General features: G+C 34.7%; 2 protein-coding genes across 2 annotated transcripts; one reads left to right on the top strand and one right to left on the bottom strand.

Annotated features, from left to right (window-relative positions):
* Positions 1–5,765: 5,765 nt before the first annotated feature.
* LOC132557329 (spindle assembly abnormal protein 6 homolog) lies at positions 5,766–17,413 on the bottom strand. The gene is made up of 16 exons (XM_060221817.1): positions 17,349–17,413; positions 15,816–15,876; positions 15,062–15,141; positions 14,679–14,783; positions 14,129–14,303; positions 13,285–13,362; positions 11,701–11,820; positions 10,556–10,672; positions 9,517–9,786; positions 8,947–9,090; positions 8,276–8,401; positions 7,822–7,903; positions 7,417–7,526; positions 7,153–7,260; positions 6,737–6,882; positions 5,766–5,976 (listed from the first exon to the last, which is right to left on the bottom strand). Exons 1-16 carry the CDS (start codon positions 17,411–17,413, stop codon positions 5,766–5,768), a joined length of 1,998 nt encoding a protein of 665 aa, XP_060077800.1.
* A 1,346-nt stretch (positions 17,414–18,759) lies between these two features.
* Positions 18,760–24,388, top strand: LOC132557262 (ATP-dependent Clp protease proteolytic subunit-like). The gene is made up of 6 exons (XM_060221754.1): positions 18,760–18,797; positions 19,671–19,862; positions 20,390–20,486; positions 20,975–21,165; positions 21,525–21,630; positions 24,272–24,388. Exons 1-6 carry the CDS (start codon positions 18,777–18,779, stop codon positions 24,346–24,348), a joined length of 684 nt encoding a protein of 227 aa, XP_060077737.1. The 5' UTR covers positions 18,760–18,776; the 3' UTR covers positions 24,349–24,388.
* Positions 24,389–26,752: the final 2,364 nt, after the last annotated feature.

Below are 26,752 nucleotides of genomic sequence, written 5' to 3'. Positions count from 1 at the left end.
TAATTCTAAATAGACAATCCTATTTTTTTAATATCCAGTATTATTGATAGTGATGTGTAATGATGTACTGTTAATGGTATAAGGTGAGGGCTAGTATAGACTTTGTCTGTTGTCCGATCAATATTGTACTTTTATTCAAGCATTAAAAATATTCTGAGATGAAATGAAAGACGTGTTGATAATATGTCCTTCTTAAAATCAGCCATGTCCCATAAACAACATGAAGATTGCAAAATGTTTCCGAGTCAGATTTTGAAATTGACGTAATCACAGGGGCTACTGCTCACTCTGACAGGACCATATAACAAATAGCTTTTAAAATCGGTATACTCTGTAGCGTTGGTCGTGTTAGGTCTAATCCTATACATAGTTTATCGATTTTTCAAAAAAGTTATTTGTTATGTGCCCACGAGCTTTGACTTTTTCTATTCACATCGTCCAGCACTATTGTTATTTCATTTCCTCCAAAATAACAAGTTACAAACAAAATTGAGATTCATATGACTTTGATAAATAAATAATGAAGGATGAATATTTACTATGAAATTACAGGCAAGTGTTGGTTAAAATGATATCATAACAAATATAATGTGCACTCACAATCGATGGATGTATGACAAGACTAGTCTAGTACCAATTGTGTAACCTCATCGCCAAATCTCACCCTTAAGTTCCAGTTATTTAGTAACCACGATTTATCGCTTGAAAACAAAACATTATCAGTGTAACAGTATTTACAATATACTCACACATGTACATGATAAAAATAGTTCAAAATACTTAAAACATCCGGCAAATTTTACCTTAAACATCTGTTGATTCAAATTTTCACAATGTAAAAGGAAAATATTTGCACTTAATCCGATGAGGGACATCTCGATTTTTTTGTTAATAAACTCGAGATAAGGGCATGAATGTAAAGTAAATATCAGATAATTTCGAGATAACAAGACACTTAAGATCATATTTAGGACTAACCAATTATCTAATCAGATAAACTACGCCAAATACATGTATTTCACTGCGATATAGGTACTGTGACCGATTTATTAAATAAAACAAATTATTTTCAAACAATATATATATATTCACCTGCAAGAAAAGCTACACAACCAAAAATTTACTGATCAAAATTGAATATTATTTCCGAAATTATTTTAAGACGATAGTAACAATAAATGCACAAAGAAAAACAGAAATAGATTTTTACATCTGTCTGTCGCTACCTGTGCTGCCCGAGTGACACGTACAGATTACAGGCAATATCAGAATTTGCAAAGTGCAAATCTTTACCATCACGCCACCTATTGGCGACGCATGACGTAGAGCAAAAATAATTTCAGCCTAATTCCAAGTAGTCAAACGGTGGAAATTATATACGTAAAAATAACTAGATAAGTGAGATCGACACAAGATCGGGAAACTTAAATGCTACAGTACATCATAAATGAAAAATTACAAAGAATCGATCACCGTGTTCTCTATTGCACAAAACCCATTCCATCACATATTTCCATACACAGATGATGTCCAAAATGGCCTGCTACGAAATATTGTATCTGACAGATTGTACAAAAGACACGCAAGTGAATAGTATCTTTTCATAATTCAAAGCAAGATACAGTAGAGCCAAACAATGAATGTACAGCTGTATTTCTTGTTAGGTGTTCAGATATCCTCTGAAGCAGTGCCGATTGTAAGTGAATGGTCTCTTGTCAAATGCTTTAGAATTGTAGAGAGCACCTTAGGAATAAACATCTGTTGTATTCTTTTTGATGCTCCGTCTTTTAAACACACAGCTACAAATTAGGGAATTGTACATCATAGACTTTGTGAGTGGGATTTTAAAGACTGCACGGGAAGCTGGCTAATACTAAGCTAGTACATGTAACATTGAATTCATGCACAGGAGTTAGGATACCGAATAAACAGCAACATGTAGAAACCATGGGCTGGGGAAGCAACGTTACTATCCAGAAAAGGAAAAAATAGCGTCAATATGCAACTTAGCAGAAAGCTGTCATTTGGTTACGTTGTAGGCAAAGATCAATGTAAGTGATAGAAGTATGAGTCACTCCTATAACTCATTTCAATTTCTGATGTATACTATCATTATGAAGGACTTGGCAAGATCTTTGTTACCTGCTTTTCGATGAGCAATCTGCAGGTAAAATTGGCAAGTTACCGCTTGAAAATGAAAACTAGCTTCAATATATATTAAGTAATTCCTACCTTTTCAATTAACAGAAGCCGGAATGAGAATTTACAGTAACTTTAATGGCAAACTAGCGGATGCGAGTACGGAACATCAAAACTCTCGAAACTCACAAATTGATCTATGTTCAAATTTAGGTAGACATTACAGACGTCAACAATCAAATTATGCTAGGATGGTACAGTACTGTGATTTTCTCAAAATGATAAGTAAGAAATTGATAATTTAAAACTTCCAAAGAATTAAACACCCAAATTATTCTCAGTGCAGTTGTGGCTTGCAATTGGTATGCTATAACCAGTTACCAAAACTTCTAATCTATTACTTAATAGTGATATCGTAACATCCAAAATATCTGGGATTTTTTTTTACATTAAATAGTTTATATCTAACATATTTTAAACAAATGATTTGTAAAACACAATTTCTCCCGAAAGACAGTCTCTTTAATGCAGCAAATTTTGAAGGCTTCCCGAAATTCTCATTCAACAAGATGTATCATGAAGAGCATGTTAATTTACATAAAATAATTGTGTACCTTTGTGGTGCTCATCCAAAGATCGAACTCAAACAGCGTCATTGTTGACAAGGACGGAAAGGTAAAGCCTTAATCTATTAAAATTAGAAGAGATCGGATTTAAGTCACAGCTGCATTTTTTTTTTGTCTATTAATAATTATTTATGCAATCAATACGGACTCTTGAGATAAAATAAAAATCTATATCGGCATAGACACGTATATTCTGGTAGGAACACGCGTGATCATGAAGCATACGGATGGCTTTAGCTAGTTATCTGTGTTGGTAAACAACCGCACAATCTTTTATCTCTTTGCTGTAGGTGGCTAGGGTATGAATTAGGCTAAGTTAGCGGTCACTCGCTGTTGGTAACCGGAGTATTTGGGTCAATGTTATGAAATAGCAGGGAGTAGGTTCAAGCAATCAACACTACGAAGTCACAATTATAAAAGGTGAAAATCGACAGTATAAAGCACTTTAACCTAATAAATAAAATAGATAGTTTTCATACTATGTACCTTATAATCTACCTTAATTCCTTATTCAGTATACGAGTTCAGATCAGCTACCACTCCTGGGCCCCGATATATTTTTCTGACATTTTGATGTCAACTACTTGTGCAATTCTGTCTCAATTCTTATAAAAACCTGATCCGATATTTGATGTCAATTACATGTGAAATTCTGCCTTAATTTTAAGAAACCCTTATCTGATATTTGAAGACATTGATCATTTGTGAAATTCTGTCTCAATTTTCAGAAATCTTGACCCGATATCTGATGTTAATTCCATGTGCAATTCTGTCTTAATTGTTAAGAAATCTTGAGATGTTTGCTGTCAATTACATATGAAGTTCTGGTCCAAATATTAAGAAAACCTTAATCCAATATTTGATGTTAATTCCATGTGCAATTCTGTCTCATCTTTTCGGAAAACCAGATCCGATATTTGATGTCAATTATTTGTGAAATTCTGCCTCGATTTTAAGAAAACCTGGTTAGATATCTGTATAGATAGCACACCCCAGGAGTCCAACACTACAACTTCCGGATAGTTATTTCTTAATGGTGGCTGTGTACATGTTTTTAAACACTTACATAAGTTACTAAATGTCAAAATCTGAATTATTACTCATCCAAGACAGTCGCGCCATACAGTGTAAAAATAAAGACCTTGAAATACTCCCTGGTTTTTCACATCGAGACTCGTGATTGTAACCTTGACCTTAGATATATATATATATATACACAACGTAAGCATTTTCTCCGGGCAACCTTACCTAGTGGAAACACAGCGAAGTTCTAACCGAACATTCCTCTTATCCGGACTCGATACGTCAATCACACTTAAACACTGTTTGTTTAGTTATCGTAGAAAAATTCAATAAAATTAGATTGCATCAAAATTAGAGTACATCTGGCAATAAACACCTTCACAACAGATTACATCATCAACAACATCAAGACTTGTTCAACATATCTAAACAGAAGGAAAAGTTACTTCACAGGCCTACAATGAAGCCACCAAACTTGTAATACATCAGGACAAACCGCCAGTTGAATATTTCAGTGATTTAATGAAATTGATACAGACATATATTAAATGATTATTTACAAAATGTACAGATTAACTTTATTGCAGGTCAACATGTGTCATGCCTCAGTATTGATTCAGTGTACTCCCTTTTATCATCACACCAATAACAACATAAAATGTCACTCAGTGATTGCTTGCATATATACATTTTTAAGCTAATGCTGGATGTGATAGATCGCGATGACAGAGTTAACTCCCTTATAGGTAAAAATCATGTATGTAAGATCTCCTGAGCAATGTTTCTTTATAAGTGGTTCACAAGTTATCTACGACTGTTCATAATAACATCAAATAAGAGATTGCACTGGGATCAAAGAGCACAAAAAATAACCTTTCTCTCCGTAACTGAACATGTCACAAAGAAAGCTTGTAGGAAAATATGTCTGGTCACTTATAATACCAAACACAGCAACGAGTCATAATTTATTTTCCTATAAATTGGCTGCATATAAAACAGAATGTTTCTTTTTTTTTAATGACAGTTCATGCCTTAAACTCTTCTCACCTCTACTGACAAATCTCTGTTTTATCACCTAAAACAATATATTAGAAAGTGCATCACCATTGCCCCTAAACATGTCTTAAATGTGCTATGTGAAGCCCTTATCCCCAAGGTGAGTTTTCTTTTCTCAGTCTATAGTGTACAAGCTTTGATAAGTTCATTTTTGGGTAACATTTTTCTTCAGGTTGGTAATGTCAATAGAACAGTAGTTCTTATAAAACAACTAGTAGAATATAGAAGTTCTCAGAACTCAACCAGTAGAATATAGAAGTTCTCAGAACTCAACCAGTAGAATATAGAAGTTCTCAGAACTCAACCAGTAGAATTAATAGGTACAGAATCTTCTACTGGTTGGGCTATAAGAACTTTTAATCTATTGATAAATAATTTTTTATGTAAATACCTTTCACCCTTCTTTAATATTGAAAATATTTCTTTTGTAAATATTGACCACGTACATCAACATTAAGATAGAACGACTTAGATAATTGAATTATGTGTGGTTCTCAAACAATGCCTTCTATGACCAACATTTGATACTGCTGACAATTCTTAGCAATTTAACAGTCAAGACTTCGGACGATGATAACATGCATGTATCAAAAGTGTTAGCTTTATATTTCATAAATATGCAATTTAGTTATAAAAAGTTCTTCATTCACAATTTTGTAATCTTCATTTGTAAATGTTTGACAAAAGAAAAGATTTATTAATGTGCAATATCTCTTGTTATCATTTATGCCAGAATGGAGATTCGTTGTTTATAGTTAAACAGAAACAGCATAAATGGAATATATCGTATATTTCAGTGTTGTCATGTAAGGAAGAGTGACAGAAACATACAGAAACATATCTGACTTGGTCAAATTTACTGGGACTCTGAAGTATATCAAAGTCATTAAAATAGTCATTTATAGAGTCCAAAGACAGGTGTCATGACATCTTCTGGCCAGGAAAGTAAGCTGAGGCTAGTGGTGGCTGTGTAGTCCTAGGCACTATGCCCTGCTGGCTGAGTCGTACAGTATTGTTTGGAGGTAAGATACTAGACTGTATGGGAGGTGGAGATCCGGAGTGCTGAACAAGACCTCGTAAAGGAATAACATCATCGCGCTTCTGAAGGTACTTTGGATCTAAAGGAGGATCACTGTTTAAAGAAAAATAAACGTGAATGTGAGTTATCAAAATATACATGTGTGTTGATAATGTTTTAACAATATAGGTTATGTAAGTCTATATGATTACAATGTCTTAAATCCCTGAACAAACGTTAACAGGGAAATTCTCAAAACACTGGACAAAGCACGTTAATAGATTATGATGAAAATAATTCTTTCATGTTGTTAATGAGGAAAAAAATTAATTTAAAGTTTAAGAACAATAAGAATGAAAAATTTACCAGATTTTTTTTTTTAAATCAATGTTTTCTTGATTTTAACTAATCACTTATTTTAGAGAATCCTTAAATATGTCTATTTCAGGTTTAGTGTAGTCTATGTTTATATTTCAATAGGTTGTAAGGTTTGTACAATCCGACTTCTAAGGCAGACGGGCATTTCGTATTTACAGCCGTCAATGTCTTTTTTGAATGCAGAAACATTTATACACAAATGAACTAAAGGCCCATATCATTTAAATAAGTGATTTTTTTTTACATTAAATCAAAATAAATGATTTACTTGTAAACATACATAATACAGTGGTAATCTTATATCTTATATCATTTTGAGCTCAAGACTTAGCATTAAAATATGACTATGCATTAATAACTGCAGTTTCTGTTTGTCATTAATACATAATTCTTGTGAAATTGATATTGCTCTAAAATAAGTAGGTTTACTTCGTCCCTGTAACACAATTTTATACAAGACAAAAGTAAGAAGACTTTACTATTTTCTGCCACCTACTTTTCCTTGTCTCCGCCTGAGCCTCCTGATCCTGGAGAGTGATGTGGTCTGATCTCCTCAGGGATGGGAACAGGTGCTATCTTCCCTTTACTTGGTAAGGGTTGGGGCAATCCAGTTTTCCTGGGGTTTCCTGGGTTGTATTGTACCTGAAGAATAGCAATATATCAGATATTTAAAAAAAATGAAGCAACATTAACTTTATCAGTTAAGTGTACAGCAAACCCTTCTTAACACTCTGAAGTACGTTGTTAAGACCGGAAAATGACCATGTAAATTATGCATTTTAAATAGGTCAGATTTAGCATCCATGATTAATGATAAAGAATACCACCTAAAGCCAATTATGAATGAATACTTCTTCACAATGGCATAATGGGGCCGATATTTCTTTACAATAAAGATATTGTGTTGTGTACCTGTTGGTGTCTGTGAGGATTTGGGTATGACCTTGGCATAGCAACCCCTACACTATGACTCTCAGGATGTGATCCCTGGGACCCGTAACTTGATGTACTGTAATTATGCTGTCAAAAAAAAAAAAATCAAATCCTTAACAGAATACATATTGCATTACCTCTCCCTCTCTCTTTTTTTTCTCCCTCTCTTTTCATAGACCTCTTGAGACAAATATAATCAAAATGAAAGTTAAAGTCTAAATATTTTCATAAGGAATGACCTACCATAGCTGAGGAAGGCCTAAAGTTGGTAGTAGCACCTGGCATCTCAAACATGCCTGCCCTCTGGTGGTTCACTTGTGTCTCGTTAATCTGTTTATTCAACCACTGTATCACTGAAAATATCAATTAAAACAAATTTTTTTTTAATTTTCAAAGGAAAATCTTACAGCAGGGGTTTTATTAAATATTAGATAATAGTTATACTCAAATAAGATTAATCAAGAGGTGGCATCACCAAAAGGACTTGCACACATCCTGTTGGCTATTATCACAATGGTCATACAGGAAGTTATTTAATAGAGTGCTGTCTTATCATTGCTTGTCATGTAAATTTCAATAACACAAGTGAAATTAAAAAACAATTTGTTATGTAATATACAAAATGATAACATGTAAATCAGAACAAACCATTTTCATTTGTTTTCAGGAGTTGACGACTTTCTTCTAATTTTTCCATTGTTCCCTTGAGATTCTCATTCAACTTTTCATTCTGAAATTACCACGAGATCTCAACATAATCAATAGTAATCAACCATGCGGTAATTGTACTGATAAATCCAGACTTATTACCCTTGTTTTACAGTAGAAGATTTTTTTTTGTGGGCGTGTAATTTAAATCTCAAATATATTGTAATTATTTCTTGTTACGCATATCATAATAATAATCATTGGAAATAAGAATACCAAGTACTGGTTATGAATAAAACATTTCATTGAGATATTCTGAATTTGAGATGCTGACAAAGAGAAGATGGGATAGACAAACAGCAGACAAGCTTATTACAAAATATTCCCGAAACTTGTTGGGCCACACCAGTGATCAAAGATATTTCTTGTTGACACTTTAAGTCTGGTTCAATACCTCTTCTGTTTTTTGTTTGAGATTGTCCTTAGTAGAGGCCAGATCTTGTCTTAATCGCTCCAGCTCCTGATCCTTCTCGCCCAGTAATTTTTCTTGTTCTGTGGCAATCTGATTCCTCAGTTTTATCTACAACACAGTCATCACACCACTTCAAGTCAACAGACATCAGCAGTAATGATTTTAGTGGAAGCTGTGTGCTATATATTATACAATATTTCCTCTTCTTCAAAATCTTTAAAAAAAAAAATCTTTCCCTAGATTTCTTAACTTATTGAATGAACAACAAGAAAATTCTCAAGACACAGATAAAACAATAAGGTACATATTTTCCCAATTCCCTTAGAATGTTGCGTTAAGTTCTTATTTTACCCTTAGAATGTGGATTAAGTTCTGATTTAAAGTACTGGGGTTATAAGTCACCCTCTATCGGACCTTCACTTAAAATAAATATCTATGGTCTTCAAACCTCTAGAAAATTCACAAAAAACTGTCTTTTAAATATGTAATCACCATATACAAAGCTTCTACCATCAGATTCAACATCAATTTTCAAAATTTGTTTCTCCACTTGAAAGGACAGTTCTTTATTTGTACAACTGCCAAATCACATCGATATAAAAGAACTGAGGATCAACACCAGGTCAATCATAGATATATCAAGCAGGATTTACCTTTGCATGATAATTTTTAATCTCTCCTTGTAATTTCTTAATGATCTCATTGCCTTTCATCAGTTCTTCTGACATAGCTCGCACTTTGTTTTCTAATTTGTAAATATCTTTACTTTTGAAGTCCACCTCATCTTCGAATTTTCTCTGAAAATAATGAAGAAAATATGCAGAAAAATATGACATATATGAAAAAATAAACTGAAAACAATATTTAAATTACACTGTGGTTAATGTTTTTTCCTTAGGCATTGCAATCACAATAAATTGGATGTTATTGTCATGAACACAAATTTATGACATCATCTAACTATCACATGGTTACATAATGTAAATTATTCACACATCCTTTCGTCAAGTAAACTGTCTTTTCCTTATAGGAAGAAATATCTACCTTTTTCCTACAAACATAATTTACTTGTGAAGTATGAGAGCAACACATGTGAGAGACCTTTCTCAAAAATCGTATCCAACAAAGTTAATATTCTGAGTAATTTTTGTCTGCAGTAGAATATATGGTATAATTTAAACATATTAAAGATTGCACCAGTGAATCAAGACCTAAACACTCACCTTCTGGTCCTGTTCAGACCCTAACAAATCTGACGATCTTGCTATAACTTGCTCTTTATCTTTGACTTCCTGTTCCAGGACCGCAACACGGGTACTGAGCTGATTAATGACTTTCTCTTGTTCATGGTACTCGCCATCAAGGGATGTGTTCTGTTTCCTCAAACTCTGTAGCTCTTGTTTAGCTCGTAAATGTTCTTCCTCCAATAATGATAACTTGGATTTCATTTCCCGAATACTGGACTCGGATTTATACTTTCGGTCTAACAAGTCCTGAAGGAAAATGCAAAATACTCTTAAAACATTGCAAACAATCCAAGTCATCCAAGTCTATAAAAAAGAAACAATTTAATCATGTAGTTAGGATCAACTTTTACCATATTACAAAGTCCCTCATAAAATCCAAGTTTAATACTCCTTATGAACAACTCATGCCAAAATAATGACAGGAGGACATTGAAGTACCACAACAAATAGTGTCACTGACTTACTGCAATATCACCAATTTTTGTGGAGGATTAATTTTCATTGATTTTGTGGGTACACTCAATAAAGAAATTAAACAAATTCATATGTTCATGAACTTTTCAAATAAGTGGAAGTAGATTGTTTAGACATATTTATCCACAGAATCAAGTGTACACCAAAACGTTTTTTTTTAATGCCATTATCTCGACAAGGTCTCAGTCACCAGCACACACCAGTAAAATATCTTATGTTTTAATGCAATTCCATATCTTTGCATGAGCTATGCTTACCTTGCTGATAAGTCACAAGAGTGATAAAAACTATTGTTTGCAAAATCAAGAGATTAGCACTTTTAATAATAAAATGAATACAGATTTCCCTTACAGTGAAAATTGCCTACTGTAAACACATGAAGAAAATTACTTTAGGCAGTAGGGCAAACAGAAAAAAGTGAGCTGAAGTTTGACATTAAAGTTAGTATAAAAGTTATGATTATTTTAGGTTTGTGAGGAAACCTGGGCAAATGTTTCCATGTATGCAGTAAACATCAATGAATAACGATAACTTTAATTACCTTATTGGAACCTTCCAGGTCATATAACTTTGATTCCATTTGTTTAACAATTTTCATGTGAGCTTGTTCCATATCTTTACGATCCCTTTCCTGTTTCTGTTGGTAACTGCTTTGCATCTGAAAAAGGACATGAAAACTTACATATATATCAATCTAAATTAACTCCCTTAATTATGTTTCCAGACTAAAAATGTCCTTCTAAAAAACATTTTAAGGTAAAAAGATCCTGGATCATTAGTAAGAGCTATAATTTATGTTATGGAAATCGTGTGTCTTTTTATATTGACAATTGTTATTGTCTCAATTTGTCTGTAAACAAATCTTTTCCACAGTAAGCCAGGTATGTCTTTACTATGCATATCATATCAGCAGAAATGCTTTCCACTTATCAAGGAAAGCTTACAAACAGTGCATTTTGTATTTCGTAACATTTTCTTCGGGTTCATCATTTCAAAAGAATAGAAGTTCTTAAAACACAACCAGGAGAAGATTAGAGTGTGACATTTTGATGCCTACATGGTCACCTCCATCAGACAAACCAGTGTGGAGCGTACTAGCACTGGCATATGCAGTGTATAAAAGGAATTGTTCACCTTTTTTGGTTATACAAAAATCCCATAATTGTCTGAAAAAGGTTTTTTTCCCTGTTGACTATTTTGGGATTTTCCTAGACATCTATAAGATTTTGCAAAGTGTACATAACATTAAAGTACAGCCGAAAAAGTTTCCAATTTCTTTTAATTTCCAAACATAGCATTAAGAAAGATTGTATTAGTATCTTCCTGCCCAGAATACAAAAAATATATATAATACAAAGAAAAACAGATCCAACGTCCTGTCTGGTAGACTCAGTAATATCGGCAGTCTTCCTAGTGGAATACAGGAGTCTGGTTCAAAGATGTATAAACAGCAAATGTAGAGGACCAGACAACATCCGCATGAAGAATTAAAACTGTTGAATACTTGATAAAAAATATATAATTATGCAACTATCTTCTCTACATTTTCTACATTCAGATTAAATCCCCAGGACATGTTTGACACATTTCTTGGCAAGCTGAATTCAAACTGAACCACTTTAATGTATTAAGACATGATCATTGATACAGACATGTTTTTCCTATAAAAGTTTAAGGTAGATATACCTGTAGAGTCTTTTCTTTCTCTGTTGCTATCTCATGTTTGTGTCTCGCTGCCTGGTCAGTTAGTTTGGCTGTCCACTCAGCCTTCAAATGCTCCAGCTCCACTGACTTGGATGTGAGAGTCTGTTGTAGAACAAGACCAGTGAGAGGAAACACCATACAATAATTGTGTTGTAGACAGATCTATGTATATTTCTGCCAAAATACAAACTAAATAAACAAAGGTTCTAATTTTTTAAATTTTTTTCCAAACCTGGTCAAGTGTCACCTTTGACCCTAACATTGACCGATGACCAACAAAACCTTTTCAAGAGTAGAAGTTAATGTTGTGATAGTAGGATGCTATGAATATGAACTAAATTTATTGAGAATTTCATAAGAAATGTTTGAAAGATTTTGTTTCAATATGGTCAAGTGTGATATTTAACTTAAAAAACTTGACCGATGATCACCAATAATACAATATCTTATCAGGTGTAGAATTTGATATTGTGATACAACTTAAGCTGTTGAGGGGCTCATGAGATATCTTGTACAAACGTTTTGTCCTATGGACGCACAAAGACAATTCAATACACTATAGACATAATATGTATCCCGTCTTTACTAAGTCAGGGGTATAATAAATTATTTTTGGTGATTTAGTTTCCAAAATGACATGCAATTTTGAGTGAATACTGTGACTTCACTTGATAATGCATGTTAGTCAGAACAGAATCTACTACCACTTAAGGAGATAAGGAGAACAAGTTTCTTTTCCTAAAAGCAACAGCTGAACTCAGAATTGTTTCTTACATCATTATCTACACCCTGTTACATACATAACACATACAGTACATGAATTATACAGCGACCACAAAGAAACAATAAATGCAGTGCTGTTTAAAGGTAATATAGGATTGGTTTTACCTCATACTGCCCTGAACAGCTGATACTCACCTCCTGTGTTTGTTGTAAGTTGTGGCTGAGAACACCACCATGTGTGTGTCAGTTCAGTTTTACCAGATACTGCCCTGAACAGCTAATACTCACCTCCTGTGTTTGTTGTAAGTTGTGGCTGAGAACACCACCATGTGTGTGTCAGTTCAGTTTTACCAGATACTGCCCTGAACAGCTGATACTCACCTCCTGTGTTTGTTGTAAGTTGTGGCTGAGAACACCACCATGTGTGTGTCAGTTCAGTTTTACCAGATACTGCCCTGAACAGCTGATACTCACCTCCTGTGTTTGTTGTAACTTGTGGTTGAGAACACCACCATGTGTATATCAGTTCAGTTTTACCAGATACTGCCCTGAACAGCTAATACTCACCTCCTGTGTGTGTAAATTGTGGCTGAGAACACCACCATGTGTGTGTCAGTTCAGTTTTACCAGATACTGCCCTGAACAGCTGATACTCACCTCCTGTGTTTGTTGTAACTTGTGGTTGAGAACACCACCATGTGTGTGTCAGTTCAGTTTTACCAGATACTGCCCTGAACAGCTGATACTCACCTCCTGTGTTTGTTGTAACTTGTGGTTGAGAACACCACCATGTGTATATCAGTTCAGTTTTACCAGATACTGCCCTGAACAGCTAATACTCACCTCCTGTGTTTGCTGTAACTTGTGGTTCAGGTCAGCATCTGTGTGCTCTAATCTTTGTTGTAACAATGCATTAGTATCCTGGTGGAAAAAAAAAACCAAAATGTCATGATTCCCAGAAACATTGCTGCCTTATTTACTATTTCATATACCTTGTGATATTTCTTCAATATGAGCAAGAACTATTCCTTGTCTTTCATATGACAAAGGTTCAAACATGTTTATTTAAGCTATGTATTGCTAGAGCAGGAACAAAGTCTTCCTTAAAATATCAGAAAAAATTTGATGGTATTGTTTGTAATGATATCGTGATTTTTGTTAAATAAAATTGTAACATATAACTTTTTTCTAATGTTCCTTTTTTTATCAAAATATCTGAAATATATATCTCGAGATGACATGTCTTAACTAGGTACCTGGTTATTGCAAAATCAGACATAATACTAGTAGTCATGTCCCTTTCTCATCGCTGGCTTTTTAAACATAACCCAAAACTTGTGATCTGCGCATCGCTACATCATAATGACCCAGATTTTTCAAGGTGTGATTATAAAAATGCTTAACATTTATTCAAATTGAAGTATCAAATAATTGTTTTCAGTATGAATTGATATTGATTTAGTCTTCGTGCTTGATCTGTCTGGAACATGTATGTTTTTACAAAGAAATAAACTTGTGTAACTTTTTAAAGTTTTCCAAGATATTGTTGTCTTGCTTCTACAATCCTGATATATCATGACATAAAGTGATTATGTAGCTTTACACAATATCCTTTTACTTACAGACATTCTTTGATAAAATAACAAACGTTTGAAGAGTAAATGAGAAAGGCTATAAATCTATATACCCTCAGCTGCTTCAGGCAATCCGCTAAGTACTTCTTCACGTCAGAATCAGTTCCCGGGAAAAACTTGAGACTAAGATGGGTAAGATGCTTAAACGGATTGGTCTCTATCACATTCAACACAGACATAGTTCTGTCACCACTAACAGAACTTTGAGACACAAAGTGTAACACGAATCTGGAATGATCAAATTACAAGTATCACACACATTTCTTAGGATTTGGATGCTCGTACTTAATAACATTAACATGTTAACATGTTACCCTCCCTTGGTGTCTATAACTAGTGTTAATTTGTTACTTTATCCAACTTTTGCCAAATGCTCTAGATCAAGTATTTATCCAAGGATAAACATCCAGTTTGAAGGCTTAAAGGCACTTAAAGATATGTGTGGTGAAGTTTAATTAATAGCATGATGTAATTGTGACAAAAATGTGCCTTCCAGGCTCCTCTCCCTCGATGTAAATTTTTGTAACGACCATTATAGTTACTGAAATATGTTTTGCGTTGTTTACACATGTACATGTATATCACACATTACATACTACATACTTTGGCATTTCTTTGTGTTCCTCTCGTAAACACATATCTAAAAGGTCAATAAATTTCTGAGGGAATGCCGCAAAATCCACCAAAAGGCCTTGTTGTGTTTTTAAGCTGTAAAAACAAGAAAATTTAAAGTTATTACCATTTTAACAACAGTTTTCTGGTGGCAAAATTTATCTTAAGAAAAAAAAAACCACCCTAAAATTCATCAAAAACCTTATCTTAAAGTTGAGGCTATAATACATTGAACTGTAATTTCCAAACTTTGATGAATAATTCAATTCTCACTAACATTTATTTCATCAAAAAGTCCTAACCTAAGCATTGAAATTTACGCATCCCCAACACTTTTTTCAATTACACTAGTTTGGTGTAATAAGCCTGATTACCTTTGGAAATCCTCTTCCCCAATACGCAGTGTATACAAAAAGAACAAGTCCTTGTCATCTGTCATTTTTACCACAAGCTCCTGTCATCAAAAAAAGGGAAAAGTTGAAATTAAAACTTTTTTTTAAAAAAACCATAAAGATCCCTAAAATGTCTGTTATCTTGTTGTTTACAGTCCTGCAAGACTGACAAAGCAAAGATATAGATTTTCTCTGCCAATATCTACATGTTTGATACATGAGATCATGGTTAACATGGTAGACTTTCCATAGCCACCATTCAATATTTAATGATTTTGCATCTTCTTGTTAAACAGAGATAACTGGAGAAGGAATCATTAGCTATATAGGGGAACATTATTTGTAGCATGGTTTTCATTTATACATAAAGTGTATGCATGCAAAAGGACTATAAACCGTAGGTGCCAAAGAATTAGACTGAGTTTGGTTTGTAAAGGCACATTCCAGTTTCCAGGTAAGCTGATGAAATTCTTTAAAAGTCAACAAATCAACCGAACACCTCGTTAATATAGGAATCTGCTGCATCATATTTTCATAAAAAGATAATTTCCTTTTTAGAGATTATTTCAAATTTGTGGAATTAAAAATCACATAAGGAAAAGAAATTTATATTCACTATACAAGTAATTTTGACAACTGTTATTGAAAACTTGTCATTGATGCATGGCACATTGGAGAGTTGACTTGCTATAAATGTTATAAATGATATATTTAATCCAAACACTCTTGTACAAACCTTTTTATGTAAAGGTGAAGATACTGTCTGCAGTTCCATCCTCAACTGCACATACATGCGCCTGAAAAATAGTATAAGACATCAAAGATCACTTGATATTCTTTTTATCATAATATGAAGTATGGCTGCATTTCCTTATGATGGTAAACATATGATCTCCCAAGTTTCCCTCCCTAGCCTTTCTCAAAAATTAGTTGTTGACGTGGGTCAGTAATTATTGCTTTGAAAACCATATTGAGACACACCTAGCCATTATAATTTGGAATTTTGATAGAACAATGTTAAAACAATATAATTTCATTCTCGATTCCAATTTGGTTGACCACTGTAGGATCCAAAACTTAATTCTTATGGCACTTCAAACAAGGTCAAGGATTTGTTATAATTAAGCCTTATTCCTGTAACTGTTTCAATCTCTATGACCAACGCCAAGGGAGACATCATCTGATATCAGGGTCACAATGAGCACATCATAGCTCAGTCATGATCAGTAGAGCACTGATTAATGTGTCTTGTCATGGACTTGAAATATTCTAGATCTAGATGTATCTATCCCATATTGTCTGTGATAAGTTACAAATTATAGCCACTACAGCAGAAGACCTTCAAGACACAGACTATGATATGCTTTAGCATTGGCTAGTGGGAATTCCTCTTTAGTCCAGCCGTAGGGTGTCTGGCTAGAGACTGAAAGGTTGCTAGTTCGAATCCCAGCAGTGGCAAGGTGCTTTCCATTACTCCTTCCTATTAAAGATTTGGTGATGTTGACCACTTCAAGGGTTGAAGCTATAGGAGATTGAGATGCTTCCTTGGAGATACTGAACCTGTGTTGTTGTTTTTGTCTTTGGGGGTGGAGATTTTGTGATGGACGGAGTAGCACAGAAATTGAATGTTCAGGTCACCTTAGTCCTTATTAGCTTTGGTGAGTGGGAATTTCTCTCTAGTCAAGTGTCAGAGTATCTGGCTAGAGACCAAAGGGCACAGACCTCCTATACATTGTTTAGTAAGGTAGCCACCAGCTACTCTCTGGTACCCTGCTTCAAAATTAATCTGGCTGTTGATGGGATGATAAAACCAGTGAACAATCGTCTTGACATTGACAGCATATGAGAAAGAGAATGATGATCTTCCTGTGTAAACACACTCGCACACACACACACACGTACACTTTCTTGTGAAAATATTCGTGATCACACTTGGATGATGCTTCTACAGATGATACTGAGCATGTTGATAAGGTCTGTATGAATGGTGACAGTTCAAATGATCTATAGCCTATACTAGTCTCAACCTTCCAACATTCACCAATATTCTACCCGTAAAATGTGCAGGCCTTGAATTTAAGGCTTTTTACTGGCTATTTGCAAGTACAAATCCAAGAATTACGAGTAGAAAAAATAATGACTTGCTTTTTTCAGCAAGTGGATTCATCAGATGCAAACTGTGAGTGCCGTCTATTCCTAACATTTCACAGAATTAAATTGATTTGAGCAAGTGACACAAAATGTTAAATTCGAGGCCTGGTGTGCTTACCTATCCTCACGGTCCGGGCACTTGAATACTACCGGTAATTTTTTGGTAAATAGTTCGTCTGCCATTGTGAATATCCTTATATATAAATAAACAATCAATTAAATAATAACAAAATGAAGTGGAATAACGTCAAAATTCACTAGCCCTTCGCCGAGAAGTGGACGAATCACATTTTTGCTATCACGGTAATTCTAAATCCATTCTTTGGAACGGGTTCAAATATCTGTGACACATGTCAGTGGTCGATGTCTTCCAAATCAGAGTACAATAATATTCAGATGTGTGGAGACATGCGCCGTGAAAATAACCAGGAACCTTCCAATGTAATTGTTTCCTTTTCGGAATGTTCAGACATGTTCAAGTCGCCCGCTCGGTAATGTGTATATTACAGATTTACACATTGGCAAACTCCGAAACGAAACGAAAATAAAATTAAACAATGCATTGCTATCAATGTTATCCCTAAAGTGAAATATATGAAATGTTATCATGAATACAGTGATACTGATACCGACGTACATTTTAGCTCAAAATAAAAATAAAACCGACATATTATCTTTAACGTCTCTGATGACAGTTCGGACGTTTTCTGGCTCAGAGGAAAGGAAATGGCGGGAATAGTTTAAAAAATATACTGTATGATACCTATCTACTTTCCTAAGCTATGGGTTAGCATTTATCATACATAGGAACGCAGATTTACCCTATAACTGGTACCGCCAGATATATGTTTTGTTACAGACTGAGTTATTCAGCAGTAAAAGGAAAACAGCCATATTTCAGCGCATAAATTCGACAAAGGAACTTTCTGTTTAACTTAAATAGACTATTACATTATAAATATCATTATAACCTTTTAGATTTTATTTTGTTGTATTTGACAAGTTTATTTAGTTATTACATGTTATATCCAGGCTTTTAGAACCTATTTAGGACTTGACTACACTGAAAGTAAAAGTTCTCAAAGCGCACCAGGAATCAAGCCTTGTAGATCCACGTTGTATAACCGACAAGACAGAGCAAGACCGACTCACTGTACTCAAAAATGAATGTAAAGGTAAAGCCACAGAGTAAACACCAAATTAAAAAAAAAAACCTTTCTGGTCTTCGATATGTATATAGGCATTCAATGGGGGTTTTGCTACTGAAATACACATCAAAAATATGTTATACACCGGTAAAATCGACCCATCGCACACCCGTATCTTTTCAAGGAAAAGGTAAAGGGGATGGGTGGTGTGGAGTTAGGTTTGTGTGGGGTTGTCGGCTTGAAAATGCATTGCCGGAAAAAAATAAACCTATTTGACAATTGCTATGTCTTCACCGTGGTTAATATTAAGCTTAGATGTGATTCGATAGACACCAAGCCTTCCATAGATCCAGATTGAGAGTAAAAACAATCAGAAGCGGATACCAACCGGATTTACCATGATAGCTTCATTTCTGAAGGTACGCAAAATGTAATATGCTATCAGAGATTCATTGAAGAATTAATTTTATGCGTTACGCTTTGTTCATACAAAGTCTAAACTGATGGGATATTTCCCACATATATCTGACAACCGTCGTTTAGAAACAAAAGTGTAAACAGTTCACCGGCCAAAATGTTTCAGCCGATTACAGTCTGTCATGCCGGTTAACCTTCCCCGAGTAAGATACACATAACCATGTACGGGCGATACAATTCTTTTGTAACCGGTGTTCAGTTGTATGTGAAAGACGCTGGTCGACAGCTGTAGACTCGAACGGCCCTTGTTCGATTCCCGTTAGGACGCGCGATAAGAACGTGTTTTAAAATCTTATTTTTTAACCAATGATATCTGCCCATCATTGTGATCAATGGCAAAATTAACTACTCCAGCATATGAAAGTGATAGATGTAATTGTGATTGAATATAATACTGTGTATAGTACTATGACACCAAGAAGTAGAATGATTCCCCAAATCGTGAGGATGCATCAAACTGGGGGTCCATTGTATCAGTATCCTTCGAATTAAGGATGTTCCCAACCTGTTCATATTTTTCTTCCTCCTTCTTTTTCTGGTGAAATCTGATATATAATGCTTGAAATAAGAGGATAATATTTTCTAGAGGCAATGTAAAATTAATTTTCTATTGAAATAGAATTAAATTTTCATACATTTTTTTCTGATTTTCGTAGTATACATGTATGTAGTTTGATATATTTTGGGACACAATCAATACAAACATCTTTGAGTGGAAGTTGTTGTAATGAAAATTTTGACATTTAGAAAATAAAAGTTACATTTTTTGTGAATTGATAACAATGGTAAATTAACATATGGGTGTTTTCTTGTAGAAAGCCACAGTTCCTCTTTGTCAACATGGCAGGAGTTTCGTACAGTCTTTAACCAGTTGCAGAAAGCTTCACCAACTGCCTGTGGTTAATTTGGCAAATGCTCCATCAATAACAGAAACAGCAGACAGAGGAAAGCCTATAGATGTCTTCACAAGACTGATGAGGGATAGGATCATTTGTCTGATGGGAACTGTAAGTACCCAACGCAGACTAAAATTTGAAAGATGTTTCACATTTTCCACTTAGAGAGATGAACATTTTGTCCATTTATTAAAAATACAAAAAATTGTTGAAAGGCATTTGTGTTTACTGCTTAATGGCGTTGGTGCTAATTGATGATGATAAAAGTCCGACAGGCAATGAAATTTACATACATTATATATAAGAAAAGTATATGCTAAAATTTCCTTGAATCATTTTTCCTTGCATTTATTTTTATGTCAGTATTTCTGAACATGTTCTTTTCTTGTCAAATGGTGGAAGATTTCAAGGATATCAGCACTCTAAACTGATATATATACAATGTATGCATAGTTGCAAAATTTACTTTTGAAATTGGTTTAGTACCTTTGCAAATATTTTTTTGCAACAATATCTCAAATATGTTTTAACTTCATTTCGATGACTTTATTTCAGGTTCTGATTTTCCCGTTAAAGCATTTTGATAAAAAACATTAAAAGATTACAGAAATTTGTGCCTTTTTACCTCTGATCATTAGGTAACAGATGATGTAGCAGAAAAGGTGATGGCTCAGCTATTATGTTTACACTTTGAAGATCCAGAAAAATTGATCCGAGTGTTCATCAACAGTCCAGGCAAGACAATTGTATAGACAGTGCTTCTTGCAATATAAATATCTGTAGATCCAGACTAGCTTACTGTAATATGTCTTTAAAAGTAGAACCATAAATGGAGAATATAAGTAAAAGTCAGACTTTGCTATGTAGATATGTTTACATTTTTTGTTTTGTTTTTTTGGTTTCCATGATAGCATGTTTGAAATGTTGTGCCAAATATTGTAACTAGTCATTGGCTGTAATTTGACATATTAAAATCAAATGTTTCTATTATCATTACCATGGTAACACACTGGAGACTTCAGATTGGTCTGAGTTAAAATATTAGTTATTCAAAATGAAAATCAGTATACAAATTTTTCAGATACCAGTCTTTTTTAATCCAGTTGATACGTAAGACATTATTAGAATGAACTAACAACACTTTGGAATGATAAGACAAATGTGTATATTTTTCCTTTAAATTCACATTTGTTTTGCTCCATTCAAAAGTTTTGATTTACTAGGTGGAAAAGTATCTGCGGGTCTGGCTATCTATGATACCATGCAGTACATCAACAACCCTATTGCAACACTGTGTATAGGTGAGGCCTGCAGCATGGGTTCCCTCCTTCTTACTGCAGGTACCACAGGCATGAGATATGCTTCACCGAACTCCACTATTATGGTCCATCAACCTCTTACCACTGGTTTACAGGTATGACTGACCAGAGAAGCTGCAATTTTGGCCATGAGTTATGTTCTTTTATGGTAACCTACATTATTCCTTGACAATACAGTTTCAGTGGAAATGTCAGCTTTCATACATGCTATATCACTACTATTTAATAAACTGACCCTTAATAATGAAGTCAGCCATTATATATGTGTTCTGGACATATAGACAGATAAATAAATGTAATTAAAACAAATTTAAGTTCAATTAATGCATTACAATGTATTTAGTTTATAATTAAAGAACTTTTTTGTTAGGCATTGGAAACCTACCCTACCCTCTGATGAAATACATTTATCTTTTGTGATATAGGAATGATCTAAAGGAATCCATCTTTTCAGGGTTATGTCACAGACCTTAAAATAAAAGCTGCCAATATGAAGAAAACAAAGGAGCTGATTCAGGAGCTGTATGTTAAACACACAGGCCTAACACCCCTGGTTATAGGTAAGTAGTGTATTGGGGAGCTGTATGTTAAACACACAGGCCTCACACCCCTGGTTATAGGTAAGTAGTGTATTGGGGAGCTGTATGTTAAACACACAGGCCTCACACCCCTGGTTATAGGTAAGTAGTGTATTGGGGAGCTGTATGTTAAACACACAGGCCTCACACCCCTGGTTATAGGTAAGTAGTGTATTGGGGAGCTGTATGTTAAACACACAGGCCTAACACCCCTGGTTATAGTAAGTATTTGATTGGGGAGGTGTATGTTAAACACACAGGCCTAACACCCCTGGTTATAGGTAAGTAGTGTATTGGGGAGCTGTATGTTAAACACACTGGCTTAACACCCCTGGTTATAGTAAGTATTTGATTGGGGAGCTGTATGTTAAACACACAGGCCTAACACCCCTGGTTATAGTAAGTATTTGATTGGGGAGGTGTATGTTAAACACACAGGCCTCACACCCCTGGTTATAGGTAAGTAGTGTAACACCCCTTTATAGGTAGTTTATTGGGGAGCTTGGCCTCACACCCCTGGTTATAGGTAAGTAGTTTAGGTGTATGTTAAACACACAGGCCTAACACCCCTGGTTATAGTGAGTAGTTTATTGGGGAGCTGTATGTTAAACACTCAGGCCTCACACCCCTGGTTATAGGTAAGTATTTGATTGGGGAGCTGTATGTTAAACACACAGGCCTAACACCCCTGGTTATAGGTAAGTAGTGTATTGGGGAGCTGTATGTTAAACACACAGGCCTAACACCCCTGGTTATAGGTAAGTAGTGTATTGGGGAGCTGTATGTTAAACACACAGGCCTCACAACCCTGGTTATAGGTAAGTATTTGATTGGGGAGCTGTATGTTAAACACACAGGCCTAACACCCCTGGTTATAGGTAAGTATTTGATTGGGGAGCTGTATGTTAAACACACAGGCCTAACACCCTTGGTTATAGGTAAGTAGTGTATTGGGGAGCTGTATGTTAAACACACAGGCCTCACAACCCTGGTTATAGGTAAGTATTTGATTGGGGAGCTGTATGTTAAACACACAGGCCTAACACCCCTGGTTATAGGTAAGTATTTGATTGGGGAGCTGTATGTTAAACACACAGGCCTAACACCCCTGGTTATAGGTAAGTAGTTTATTGGGGAGCTGTATGTTAAACACACAGGCCTCACAACCCTGGTTATAGGTAAGTATTTGATTGGGGAGCTGTATGTTAAACACACAGGCCTAACACCCCTGGTTATAGGTAAGTATTTGATTGGGGAGCTGTATGTTAAACACACAGGCCTAACACCCCTGGTTATAGGTAAGTATTTGATTGGGGAGCTGTATGTTAAACACACAGGCCTAACACCCCTGGTTATAGTAAGTATTTGATTGGGGAGCTGTATGTTAAACACACAGGCCTTACACCCCTGGTTATAGTAAGTAGTTTATTGGGGAGGTGTATGTTAAACACACAGGCCTCACACGCCTGGTTATAGGTAAGTAGTGTATTGGGGAGGTGTATGTTAAACACACAGGCCTCACAACCCTGGTTATAGGTAAGTATTTGATTGGGGAGCTGTATGTTAAACACACAGGCCTAACACCCCTGGTTATAGTAAGTAGTGTATTGGGGAGCTGTATGTTAAACACACAGGCCTTACACCCCTGGTTATAGTAAGTATTTGATTGGGGAGCTGTATGTTAAACACACAGGCCTCACACCCCTGGTTATAGGTAAGTAGTGTATTGGGGAGCTGTATGTTAAACACACAGGCCTCACACCCCTGGTTATAGTAAGTATTTGATTGGGGAGCTGTATGTTAAACACACAGGCCTCACAACCCTGGTTATAGGTAAGTAGTTTATAGGGGAGGTGTATGTTAAACACACAGGCCTCACAACCCTGGTTATAGGTAAGTAGTTTATTGGGGAGCTGTATGTTAAACACTCAGGCCTTACACCCCTAATTATAGGTAAGTAGTTTATTGGGGAGCTGTATGTTAAACACACAGGCCTCACACCCCTGGTTATAGGTAAGTAGTGTATTGGGGAGCTGTATGTTAAACACACAGGCCTAACACCCTCGGTTATTAGTAAGTATTCGATTGGGGAGGTGTATGTTAAACACACTGGCTTAACACCCCTGGTTATAGATAGGTCTCTCCTAGTCATTCTTCAGCTTTTCCGGAGGCTACAGTCATTATTTTGTCATCTTTTGAAAAGCTGATATACATCTTTGACTTAGATATGCATCATCATGCTTAAAATGATTTGTTTGTAAACTTTATTTTGATATAAACTTTATTCATTTTACAACAATTGTAAAACAAGTTATGTCAACCTATACTTTTCACTCTTGTTAGCCTGGATGTAAGCGCGCAAGGGGTCTTCTTGTGGGAGGAAACCGGAGTACCCGGGGAAAACCCATGTGGTGGGGCAGGTGACCCCTTACCTTTACATGTCCGTTCTGGGAATCGAACCCCGGTCGGCTAGGTGAAAGGCGAGTGCATTACCACTGCACCACCCGACCACCCAAACTTTATTTTGCCAATCACTGTATACCAATTATATTAATCATGTAGATTTAGATGGAAGTCTCAAGTAGATAACATTAAGTGTCAAATTATAACTTTTTCTTTTCAGAGAAAGCATTGGACAGGGATAACTACATGACTCCACTTGAAGCCAAAGAATTCGGTTTGATTGATGAAATTTTATGAAAATATGTTATTTATTAAATGTTAGTTTGTATATTTTAAATCAATTTATTTTTGTCTGTTGAAATGAAACTTAATTTTCAAGACAGAATGCCACCCAACAGTATTTCATTAACACACATCCAGCAAGACAAGACAATTACACAGGCGATACTTTTTATGATCATGGTGTGGTATGTATGTCATATATTCACACTATAAGGTCACTTCATCAAGTTCTACACCTGATCAGATTTCATTGGTGATTGGTTAAGTTTAAAGGTCACCTTTGACCTTTTTTTGAAATGAAAAACTTGTGTACAAGATATTCTTTGACCCCCTGAACAGATTTAGCTAAAATAAAAAGATAAAAGATTTTGGGGGCTATCTATGTGAGCCCTGTCTACTTTGTTTTTATTTGTTCTCTATAGGCAGGATTATTTTTCCCATTTTTATTCTTCTTTCCTCTTATTTGATCTTAATACAATGTTTGTTATATTAACATGTTAATTAATCTTAAGGTTACATTAAGAAATAAGGTCAGTACTCCTTACACAGTAACTTTTAAACAAAATGGAGCTGTCCAATTCAAAGATGGCTGTCTGTCGGCCATTTTGTTTTTTATAGTTACTGACTAAATAGACTATGAACAGCCAGGAACAAAGACAAACCTACATATGGAATGATTTAAGAATTATCAGCTCAGTACTTTAGTCATATCAATAGTAAACTATAGCTGTCAAAATTAAATATGGCCACCTATCGGATATTTGGTTTTTTTATCAAGCCCAAAATAGGCAGTACACAACTAGGGATCCAGGAATACCAAGATATTGAATCTGAGAGTGAGCAATCAGGTATGTGTAAAGTAATAGCAACACCTAACTATAAATGTTAAAACCCAAGATGTCATCCTGAGGGCCACTTTGTTTATCCATGTCAAAATTGGTGATGCGGAACCTACATAAGGTATATCAAACAAAATCTAAGATGGCAACCTGTCAGCCATCTTGTTTTGCTGTTTTATTCCAAATAAATTATGCACAACTAGGAATCATGTGGAAATGAAGTGAAAAATCCAATTTTGGAAAGTTATTTTATATCTTGTAAATATGTTAAAGAGGAAGAACAGACATTGATAAATAGGAATATCTCAATGTTGAAATGCATTCTTACCTGGTTCCATAAAGGAAAGGAATGGTTTAATCAAATTGTCAAATACATGCATGTACCTTCTATAATTTTAAGATTTAATTTAAAAGACAAATATAACATCAAAACTGACTTCTTTTCATGGTATTCTAAATTCTATTAAGCCATGCACAGCACTCAAGCAGTTAGGTGATGATGATCTATCTTACCCAATAAATACTGGCCACTAATTCAAACTTTTTCTGAAAAGACAATAAGGGTTAAAAGACTCTTCAAAACTAAATCTAAATGGGAAAAGGAAATGGAATGACTTGTTGGAATTTGTTGATGAAACTTGGAGAAATGTATATAGAATCCCTTTCAGAGTTACAAAAACCACACCTAATTACCTTGACGTCAATACAGAATTAACCAACACATATTAACACAAATGGATTCTCTAATAGTCCACTATGCTTCTAATGTGTAACAGAAACAACAGTACATATATTATGGGAGTGTACAGACATACTATTAAATTTAGAGAACCTTGAATTTTTATTAGAATCATGTTTGATTCATTTTACATTTGATTAAGAAACTTTCATTTCTGATACACACAAGGATTAGAATATATATCAGATAATCTCATGTTTGCAAGCATTGGATTCTTTTATTTTAAAAAAATCTGTTATATTAAAGACAACTTTGATACTCAAAACAATAGTTTTAATATGAACTTTATTTCATTCATAATTACGTACATATAATATAGCAGTGATAATCACATTTGAATCGGAGTCAGAAACAAGTTCAGCAACTTCTATAAATCTGTCTCGTTACCAACACATTACTTTGTAGGACGGAATCAGAGGGGAACATGAATGAATGGAACTTTCGTTTTTATTTGAAAAAAAAAGTGCAGATTTGAGGACGAGTGTCTGTATATCATTGTTAGTTGTATATAAACCATTTATAGATAATGAGTTGGATTTCTTGACATGGAAGTTAATTTCCAGCTCAACATAATTTGGGTGCAGCTTGCACTCTTTATGTACAGATGTAAGTGTTGTACCACATTTTCTATAAATCTTTAGTCTGATACTGAAAGAAATGATTTAAACTGTTGATAACAACTTTTAACAGTAAATGACAACTTTGAGATTGATATAGTGTTATTTTGATGACTAACATCAGAATGTTGAGTGGATATTTTACTATAAATTACTAAAATACAGTTTTCATGTTTGATATGATCTGTAACAGATTTGAATTGATATAACTGTCTCTGGTTTGG

Source organism: Ylistrum balloti, unplaced genomic scaffold, assembly GCF_031769215.1.
Source record: "Ylistrum balloti isolate Yb309-2 unplaced genomic scaffold, AGI_CSIRO_Ybal_v1 Utg369652, whole genome shotgun sequence".
NCBI classification, from domain to species: Eukaryota; Metazoa; Mollusca; class Bivalvia; order Pectinida; family Pectinidae; genus Ylistrum; species Ylistrum balloti.
This window is presented reverse-complemented; position numbering and strand designations above follow the sequence as displayed.